We start from the raw sequence: 10,979 nt of genomic DNA, 5'->3' as shown, positions 1-10,979 counted from the left end.
CAAACATTTTAGTATTTGTAAATTCTTAAATGTACACTTGATGTATAACATCCTCGACTTTGTAGTAGATTACAGTATGTAATGGAAAGCATCTGCTTTTTAATGATGCATTCCTCAGCCTCTATGAGCTTCACTTGATGAGAGCTCGAGTTTTTCAAAATATGCATAAACTCTCCTTCTGCCCAGTTTGCCTCATTGATATCTACGGATGGTTTGGCCAAATGCAGACGTATAATTTGTAATAACATTCATTCTGTCTTAAACTTGAATCTCAAACCACTTAGATGTATGCCAAGGTAGAAACTACATCATTTCATTTGTTTCAGACTTCATTTTACTTATCTCTTTCGTTGGTGGCATTTCATTTGCTTGGACCACATATCCGGCAATTCTTCTAGTCTTCTCTATCTCATGATATCATTGCTAGTTCGAAGAGCAAACAAAAAGAGCTTGTGTTTACCATTATTGCTACGCGACTACCCGCTTTATTGAAAGAACGCTATGAATCCTGGTTGGCGTCTTATTTAAGATGATGTCGATAAAGGCACATAAACATAGTAACGCGAACATGTTTGAAATCATATTGACTGAAAATGTAACTTTTATTTGCACCTATGAGATAGTGGCTTTACTAAATACGGCCGTGGTCTGCAGGTCGGGAATATTACATTCAACAGAAACAGAAAGTGGACACTATTTCTAGTCAAGATTTTCAAGATCTCGATATTGATACATTGATTTCGATATAAACACACCTTTCACCTACCATAATCAACATTATCAATTCTCTTTAAGATATTAGATCTATATGCAATTGGAAAAATACCATTCACGTAATTATGAGCGATCATAGCCATTTATAATTATTCTCTCAATGGACAGGAGTTAACAAATGTAAAGTCTGAAAAATACTTAGGTCTTGTAATAAATGATTCTTTAAACTGGAACGACCATTGCACTGACTTATATACAAAATGTAACAGGATCATGGGAATTATAAGACGGAATTTTGTTAATTGTCCAAAGTCTATTTTAAAAAGTCTTTTTGAATCACTAATTCGCTCACGTTTAGAATATTGTTGTACAGCATGGGATCCCTATAGAAACACACACAAAGAGAGGATTGAACGTATTCAAAAACGTTACGTAAGGATGATGTGTAAGGATTGGTCTACGAGTTATAACGTGTTAAAGCTCTAAATGGTCAAACTCCTAGTTACGTTACTGAATTGTTGCACATCAAGTCTCAAACTCATGGTCGTAACCTTCGTAGTACACAAGACACATTTATGTTGCAAATACCCCCATATAAAACCAAAGTAACCCTCGGTGACCGGTCATTTCTCTGTGCTGCCCCTAGATTATGGAATAAATTACCACTAGAAATAAGGAAAGCCCCATCACTAGATAATTTTAAATCAAAACTGAAAACTCACTTGTTCATATAGTATGTATAGCACAGCATTTACGAGCTCTTGCAGCGCAATAGAATATATCCACATAGTTATTGCGCTTTACAAATGAATATTATTATTATTATTATTATTATTATTACAAAATGTCAAAATGAATTTATTAGAAAATAGACGAAAGTACCATAGACTTGTTTTTTACTATAAGATTGTAAATAACTTGATTAATGTAGGAGAAGTAAATAGGTGCACACGAGCGAACAGAATAGGAAGAAATGATAATACTTTTAAGATGCACGTTCCATATGCCAGAACAGACTATTATATGAAATCCTTTTATCCCCAAATAATTAATGAATGGAATCAACTCCCACAAAGAGTAGTAAACAGTCAATCGCTAAATACCTTTAAATCGGCTCTGGTAAAACATCTCAATCTAGATTTTTAAAATAGAAGTGTCTTGCAATTTCTAACTTGTATTTCTGTTGTATTTATATTGAACTATAACCTATGTCATACTTCGATATTTTATGTATTAGTATTTACTGTGTAATTATGTATGCCATTCCATATCTGGGATGCAAACTTGTATGGGTTTTTCTAAACCTTGTTTTGTAACCCAAGACATGTATATATTTTTATATTGTCTGAATAAAATCAAATCAAATCAAAAATTTAACCATTATTAACTTTAGTCTCTGAAAAAAAATCTAGCCATTTAAACAAAAGCAATGAAACGAAACTCACAAGAAACACGAACGGAAAGACATCTTGACCGTGCTTTTGAAAACTTTATGCAGTTGACATCCAGAGCTCAACCCTTCTCATTGTCTCTCATTCTTTGCTCATTGTTAGAATAAGAATATCTTAAAGATGCCCTAGTTTATTAACACTTAAATGGCTATTTGGTCTATTTCTGCAATTTTCTTAATTATACATTTTAAGGGTGAAATGAATGCGCCCATCCAAGCCTGAAAGTTCGAAACTTGATCTTAATTGATTTGGGCAGAGTATTAATTTTCCTTTCTTTCGATATATATTTTTATTATATTTTTGGACGACAAAAAATCATGACAACTTTGACAATAAATAGAGATCACTTTCTTTTTTTGCCGGTTTTCTTTTTTTTATTATGTCATCTTTTCTTCTCCGTATTCAGATATGATATTTTTTTCTACCAAAATTTGGCAGTATCATTTATTTGTAATGTTGAATATTACATTCTATTCAAGCTTCGTGTGGTTGAACAAGAACCCAATCATTATTACAATCATGTCGTTGATCACTCCTCAATATTACCTTCAAGTGACTTTTATCTAGCCAGTCTTTGAAAAATGATATTTGACATTTTGATTTGTCAGTTATGAAAGATAGCAGAGATCAAACAAAAGCAAAAATCAAAATGTATGCACACCAATTTAAACCAGTTTTCAGAGTCGACGACGTTTTGACCTTCTTCTTCTTCTTCTTCTTCTTCTTCTTTTTGTTCTTCTTTTTTCTTCTTCTTCTTCTTCTTCTTCTTCTTCTTCTTCTTCTTCTTCTTCTTCTTCTTCTTCTTCTCCTCCTCCTCCTCCTTATCCCATCTCCTTTTGAAAACGGCGCAGGGATCTACACTGCACAATATACAAATAATATAAACCAAACAAAAGATAGGATATTAATTTTACGGAGGTTATTTCTTCATTCTCTCCCAAGCAAACAAGCACATTTAAAAAAAAATTATATTCCTTCGCGCGGCATCATAAACAAACAGCTCCCTAAATTGAAAGTCGTCTGTGACCATCTGATGACATACACTTCCCCACCCACACGCGCACACGCTCACACACACACACACACACGCAAATGCGTACGCGCACATACAAATGTTACATTTTGGCACGCTGGTATTCGCCTACACAGACATACAGATATGTATAAATGTACAACAATTTTGTTTCAGCGGGAAAGGAGAAGGGAAGTGCTCTGTGCCACCGCCCCCCCCCCCCCCTTCCCTCCCCATTCACCAAGTGCTACTGCAAGTGACGCCGTTGTCGTGATGGTTGCGGACAAACATGGCGCCACTGGCTGTCAGTGTATTGACTCGAACGACTGCAAGTACCTTATATCCACCTCTCAATCAACGGTAGATATAAAGAATTTGACATCGTCAAATATTAAACTTAAGACAACATGATCAAAAAGCTAACGTTGTTTGTTTGACATCCATAAAGCATATGCCATGACTACCAAGAAATATTATGAAACGCAGGGAATCCATAATTCTTTCACTTTGCATATTCTAAATCTTGCAGACGGTCGTGTTTCCATTTTGAGGTTAATTCAGCTATCCGAAATTACAATCTTTGTTTTATTATCACTAACAGGATAAAATATGGAGTCTTTAAAACTATTTATCGTCTTTCTTCTTGTAATGCCGTCTGTTCTAGCACAGACAAGTGAGTATATGTCTATTTTAAATTGAAATTGATTATTCCCAAAACCGTTTATAATGATATTTTTTTAATACACTAAAAATTAAATTCAAAGAAGGGACAACAATGAAAAAGAAACGGGAGGGAAGGAGATAAAGAGCAGGAGAATGGGTGAGAGGAAGTTTGATATGAAAAGAAAAAAAAACTATCTTTTGGCCAGTTTAACCTAAAGAATCAAACCCTGGATAGATGTAGGAAACTAATAGATATCTATTATTTATGAATTTATTCAATGCGATGTCAATACTTTAAATATTGTTTTTTCGTTTTTTGTTAAGGTTGTGAATCATGTCGACCATGATTGGTTACCTTCAAATTTTGAACAAATTTTATGAAGTTTAGATACAAGGGGAAATTTGAATAGAATAACCGATTTGTGACACATTGATTTAATGTCAACGATCCGATGAAACATTATTCATGTCCATCACATATAACCGTACTATCATAACATTTAATACAGTCTTGCGTATACGAGGAATACAGTCCTGTCACTTTATATCTGCCATCTATCTATTTGGTGATCCAGCGGATGCTACTACAACCATCCTATCAGAGATACAAGAAAAGGCTTAATAGTGTCGCAATTTAGAACTAAGTTGGGCTTAGGGTTAGGGTTAGGATAGGGCTGTAGAGAATTTACCGTGGAACTGTTATCGCTAATGCGTGTTTTGTACAACCTTCCATAGTTATTGTAACAAATTCTTTGTTTTGTTTTTTTCCTAACAGCTGAAATGACAACTGAACTCGATCAAACGTCCGGTATGCAAACGCAAGGTAAAATTAAAATACAATATTATGATTTACTTGTTTTGTTTGTGTTATTTAAAAGGGTTTCAAACATTGAAAATCCTTCGATATCTATCCCCTCGGCCCCCGTCTCTCTCTCTCTCTCTCTCTCTCTTATCTATTTACCCATATACCTATAGTTTTACAACAAAAATTCTTTTAAAAATCTGTTTCTCAGTCTTTATTTACATGTATAAAAAGATGTATTTCATTGGCATTGATTCTTGTAAAAGTGATGCTCACTGCATGAATTCAAGATCTACATAACATTTGTTCCTGGCAATTAGCAGGGAATAAAGTTGAATCAAAACGTCTTTTTTTTCTCAAAAGTTACTGAATATCAAAAGGTATACACATTTGCTGTAAAGGTATACATCCGACGCTAGCAATATCCAAATCCCTTGACTGTTGAAAACATCGAATACATTATTGCTATTGCTATTTGAATACCACGTTTCTATCCGAAAAATGGACAATGTTTAACCGCTACAGATACCCCGACTGGAGCGCCCACTACTTCAGGAAATATAGAAACCTCAGCAGCCCCTCTTACTGCGGAAAAAGAAGCCACCAATGCTCCAGTAACAACAGAGGCCTCCGAGGCTCCAGGAGAGACAGAGGCCTCCAGGGCTCCAGTCAAGACAGAGGCCTCCGAGGCTCCAGGAGAAACAGATGCCACCAATGTTCCAGGAGAAACAGATGCCACTGAGGCTTCAGGTGAAACAGATGCCACCAATGTTCCAGGAGAAACAGATGCCACTGAGGCTTCAGGAAAAACAGAAGAAAATACGGAAGGTCCCATTTTAAAGGGAACAACGGAAGGTACGTAATCGTTTCTCCCATTCTTTCGTCGTACAAGTAATGCCATGATGGTTGTAGTAGAGATCTTACAAGTGACTTCCAATGGGGAGGTCCTAGCTTCAAATCTAATCCGATTCCATGGACGAAACATTTCGTATACAAATAATGACCCTCGATCCAGATGACGTGATGGATAACCTGCTAGGAAGGTATTTATTGTATTTCTTTAGCATATAATTCAGAGGGTTCGGGGACACCTACCCCCAGGACATCCACCCCCGGATAAGCACCCCTAGTCAACTACCCTCTAGTGTACCTATTTCAAATTTAAGGAAAAAACGTCGAACATTGATTTCAGGTTATACCTTCTCAGGAGATCTATGAACATTGTATAACATGTCATTTGGGTTTCTCCACAATATTTTTTATTTGATTTGATTTGACCACTATGTCCAGGGGCGTAGACAACGGGGGGATGAGGGGGATGCATCCCCCCACCTCACAAGGTGTGGGGGGATGGCATGTACAATCATCCCCCCAGGTTTTGGGGAATGATATTTGCTTACTTCATAAGTCATAATGATGATAATAATAGTAATAATAATAATGCTAACAATTATAATATTAATAATAATAATAATTATGATAATGATAATAATAATCCTCATCATTATTGTAATTGTGTTTATTGTTAGCCGCATTCACACGGTGAAAGCCAATTCTAAAACAGAATAGAAAATGAATGTGATACAACAGTATACATAATAATTCGTGACAGAGAGTACCATACTACTATCTTTATAACAAGTATTATTCAAACAAACATATATAATTATGTATAATTATGAATTGTTCAACTTCATGCTCCCACTATAATGACTATTGTTACACTAATACTGATATCAGGACTGACTGGTATACATTAGTTTGTTGTTAAGCTTGCAGCAGCTACATCTTTTCTGTATTGTTAACTATTTATTTATTTTTGTTTTATTTAAGATGCACTTTGTTTTGTATTCATTTAAAGTATGTTGATTGATGCATGAAGGCATAAGTTTGAAATGTTTAAAGAAGTTTGTTTCATGTAAAGCGCAGTGTGAATTTACCCTGTCTTGAAATGCGAGATAAAAGGAACCTATTAGTATTAGCATTATTATTTGTATTAGTATTATTTTTTATTATTATTATTATTATTATTATTATTATTATTATTATTATTATTATTATTATTATTATTATTATTATTATTATTATTATTATTATTATTATTATTATTATTATTATTATTATTATTATTATTATTATTATTATTATTATTATTATTATTATTATTATTATTACTATTACTATTATAAGACTGAGATCAAATAGAAGTAAATAATGCCCTAATTTGAAACGATGCAATGCCGTTATGGTTCCGATTTCTTCACAAACTTACAAAGCAGTATTGTTACTCCAGGGATCATAGTGATACTGTTTATGTTTTTTGTATCTGTATGTTAAAGGTAAAGACCAGTATTGGCAACGCCCCAATTTCAAAAAATGAAATGGAAGCTCTCATTATCAATCATGTGAAAGAATATGTTTTGACTAATACATGATGATAAAAAATTTGCCGGGAAACCGCCTACTAATTCATATATTTGGTAAACTTATTTCTCTCATGGTCTGGTGAGAGAGATAGGGTAGTCCCACATACATCTTTCTGTGTATAGTGCTTGTAACTTTACGAAGAATGGGCCAAATTTCTTATCATTTTGATGATTCCAGAACCTTGCAGATGCTAGATGCTAGATGATCAACCTTTTCTGATCGATTCCACAACGTTTCTTTCACAATGCAATCGCATGACCATTACTGGTCCTTACCTCTCATGGTCTGGTGAGAGAGATAGGGTAGTCCCACATACATCTTTCTGTGTATAGTGCTTGTAACTTTACGAAGAATGGGCCAATATCCATCTATGGATACTATGCCTTTTTTCTTTGAGGTAAAAAAAAAGCATAGTATGTACGTATTCATTATGCTTTATAATGAACAGACATATTGTTCAAAGTTTAATCGTTATTTGTTTGTTGTTTATGTGTTCTATTCACAAATGGCCACAGAGGCTGTTTTCATTCATAACCACATACCCCTATCAAGACAACAAAGACTATACCTGCGTGTACACAGTTGACATTGGTTTTTTTTCTGAAGAGGTGTAACAGCAAAATTCACAGAGATAAATAAATACGTAGTGTGGTTCAATATGCAATACTATGTTTCAGTCCATTCTGTATTCGTATGCCACGGTGTGGAGACACCCCCCTCCCACACCCTCCCCCCGCTCGGTCGCTTCGCTCCCTCACTAGCGTTGGCAGCCCAGTCATCCCCCCCCCCAGGTGTACGAACCTGTCTACGCCACTGACTATGTCTCTGTAAAACATACTACAGGCATTACTCTACCTTTGATGCTTAGATAATTTACATTCATCTTAATTGTTAGCACTCCTTTTATAACAAGAATTGAAGTTGATTTGAGAGCTTTCCAGGCAATATTCATGCGCCAGTTATATTCTTGTAACAATTGAAAAAAAATGCAACGTTTTACCCACAAAAAATTACCTTTTTTTGTTAATTCTTAGATCTATATGAAATTCACGCAAATGTGATGAGATATTACTACAACCATAACGGCATTGCCTACGAAGTTTCACTAAGAATGAATGAGTATTTTTTAAAGATTTTACGAACCAAACTCTTGTTGCATTATTGTGTTTTAGACACCCCGTATTAATGCTCTCATTATATTCCGAAATTAAGAGGTCAATATTGGCGTTCTCCCTCATCGTGGGGAGCTGATGACAAGGGTTACCAAGACAACAGACGCTGTACTTAATAATGTCCCATCCAAAAGCTCGTCTGTAAGTTACAAAGTATGATGCAACTTACTTCATATATTGGCATTTTCTATACCGACAAGGGGGAATTGTCAATATGCATCCACTACAGAACAATGGACATTTAGTTTCATGTAGGGTACAACGCCCTTTACCCCCCGCCATAAACCACATCAACAGTCTACTTTGGTCCACTTGATGTCAGAATCCATCCCATTGTCCTCAGAACTTTGTTGTCTGTCTCTATGTACCCGCCAAGACACAGCGTCTGTTGCCTTGGTAACCGATGTCATCAGCTCAACCATGATGAAAGAGAACGCTAATATTGACCAGCCCTCTTCAAATCATTTCATCATCCCCAGAAATAACTTAGTAAACATGCCAAGCGGCGTCCTTAATATTTCACTTGACTTTGGGAAGTGGAGGCGTGGTTTCATCACACGCCAATATCGTCCACGTGATGTTTTATCTTTGTATATAATTTTGTCTTATCCCCACTTCATAACATATTTTGTTGTTCTATAATATCTCAACAAAATAATCATATAAGATAATTACGGATGTTGACATTCAAAATCTGACCTCTGTATACAATGGAGAAGAATTATAATACTAGTTCATGTAAAGATAATCACTGTGAGGGGTAAAACGTTTAAAAATAGTTTTATATAATAATATAATAATAATTTTGTGTTTTCTGTTTTAATTTCTCTCTTTTTATGTAGCTACCGAACCAGAAGAAGGTAAGAGTTTTATTAGAACTTGTATCAAGATTGAACAAATTTTGACCTTGATAAGGAATTTCTATATTTATACGATAAAAGTGACCACTCAAAGTATTAGTCTAACAACAGTCTTTTTGGAATTAATTATCAAGAGCCTAGCTATGCGAATAATCTAATTATTTCGTCAGTCTGTTGAGGTATTGTCATTCTTATATTTTAAATTCCATATTCTTCATTCTGTTTCAATTATAAAAACTATATCGTGTTCAGCAAATTTTGATGTAAGGACAAATCTATATATCATATCTTTGGTTGTTAAACGTAGACATTAAACCTGAGCTGTTGCTAGGAATGATAACGTGTATTACAGACGAAAGTTTAAAGTGATAAAACATTTAATTATTTCCCTACTATCAATATAATTTCATCTCCCAGCTATTCTCACGGTGACGACAACACTAAATTACCCGGATGATAAGATTGTTGCCATAGGGGGAGGAGCTTTTGTAACGATCACGGCATCTGTGGAGATCGTCAACGGTTCGGTAGTCGAGTTAATTGATGACATGAAGGTGATCGTCTACGCTGCCGACAGCGAGATGGAAGAAGTGTCAGGTCAGTTTTACTCGAAAAACAAGCCCTAAAACCATTTTTGGATACATTTTGTGAAAGCGCAATGCAATCGCCTTTGGCAAACTTTACATCCCTCCTATAAGACAAGTTAATGAATTTCTAAAGACCCTATCATCTGTGCAGTAAGAAAATAATTGAACTTGTTAATGTAAAGAAATCAAATTCCCAAACCATGCTTCTCATAGGAATACTACGGCAATTCATGAATATCGATAAAGACTATAGCCTAAAATAGAAATTGTTATAGGCATAGATGTAAGGACAACCATAATCTCAAAATCGGGCAGCGAGATATGCCCGGATATCCTCGTTTGAGATGAGGTGCCCGAACATCCTCAAAAAGCTCGATTCACTCGCGCGCGAAAAACTTAGAAATTGACAAGTTGATTTATTGGACAAAAGGCGTCAACCACCCCCCCCCCCCCCCACACCCCCTCCTCTTCAAAATGTGCCCTTACACCAGTGGTTATAGAATAACTGTTCTTGATGGTGATAGTGACATTTAATATCTTTGTGAAGAGAAAAATAAAATGGATGGCGACTGAAGCAATATTTTTATATGGCAAAGATGAGAGCATCTTTAATTGTATTTTCATGACCACTAAATCACATCGATTGAGCATTCGTAATTGTATAAGCCATGATACAAATATAGTTATTGTTTCTTAACAGCATTTAATATATTTATGGTTTATATAGCTGGAATTGAGCTTGACGTTGGATCGTTTAATCTGACGGTGGGTGAGGCGGTATCGTTCGATAGGTTGAATGCTACACTCAACCTCGCAGAGGTCCTTTGTACGACCTTCACACACGTATGCGTCCGAGTAGAACCCGAGACAAACGCTCTATGGAAGATTGCCGCTGCGGGCAGCACAGACAAAAGCTGTGAAGAAATCGAATGCGACGATTGTAAGTATAAACCTACGAGTATTTTGTTTTTTTAGGCTTGCTATGTTAATTTCAGTTCAACATCACAATAAAAAGTGAGAATTGAAGTAAAATGAGATGAACAACATTCATGACAAAACCAAAATTTTGTCAGCAGCAGATTGGGTAATAATTAATTTTCCATTCGCTGTTGTTGATGTTTTCTTCCAGTTAACGAGTGGCAACACATAAGTTTTTACAACTATTACCAAGGCTACTTCTTTAACTAATTATTGTTAATTTTTCCATAATCTGGTTTTCTTTTTATTAAATTGATTAATATACTGCAAGACTACCGCCCTGTACGTTTACATCGCTCTCCTTACAACCATG

At 35.2% G+C, this 10,979-nt stretch overlaps 1 protein-coding gene across 2 annotated transcripts in view; it reads left to right on the top strand.

Moving 5' to 3' along the window:
• Positions 1-3,674: 3,674 nt before the first annotated feature.
• Positions 3,675-10,979, top strand: part of LOC105438194 — a 9,653-nt gene continuing 2,348 nt past the window's right edge. Inside the window, exons 1-7 of one of the 2 annotated variants that reach the window (XM_030986188.1) lie at positions 3,675-3,850; positions 4,616-4,663; positions 5,168-5,392; positions 5,447-5,497; positions 9,084-9,101; positions 9,519-9,698; positions 10,416-10,628. In XM_030986188.1, the coding sequence (XP_030842048.1) occupies positions 3,787-3,850; positions 4,616-4,663; positions 5,168-5,392; positions 5,447-5,497; positions 9,084-9,101; positions 9,519-9,698; positions 10,416-10,628 (799 nt within the window). In that variant the 5' untranslated portion in view covers positions 3,675-3,786. Of the gene's footprint in view, positions 3,851-4,615; positions 4,664-5,167; positions 5,498-9,083; positions 9,102-9,518; positions 9,699-10,415; positions 10,629-10,979 lie in introns of both variants that reach the window. The other variant, XM_030986187.1, reaches the window with a different exon arrangement.

The sequence above is a fragment of the Strongylocentrotus purpuratus genome, unplaced genomic scaffold, assembly GCF_000002235.5.
Source record: "Strongylocentrotus purpuratus isolate Spur 01 unplaced genomic scaffold, Spur_5.0 spur5_scaffold_15, whole genome shotgun sequence".
Lineage (NCBI taxonomy): Eukaryota > Metazoa > Echinodermata > Echinoidea > Camarodonta > Strongylocentrotidae > Strongylocentrotus > Strongylocentrotus purpuratus.
The sequence above is the reverse complement of the archived record's forward strand: the minus strand, read 5'-3'. Positions and strand labels throughout refer to the sequence as shown.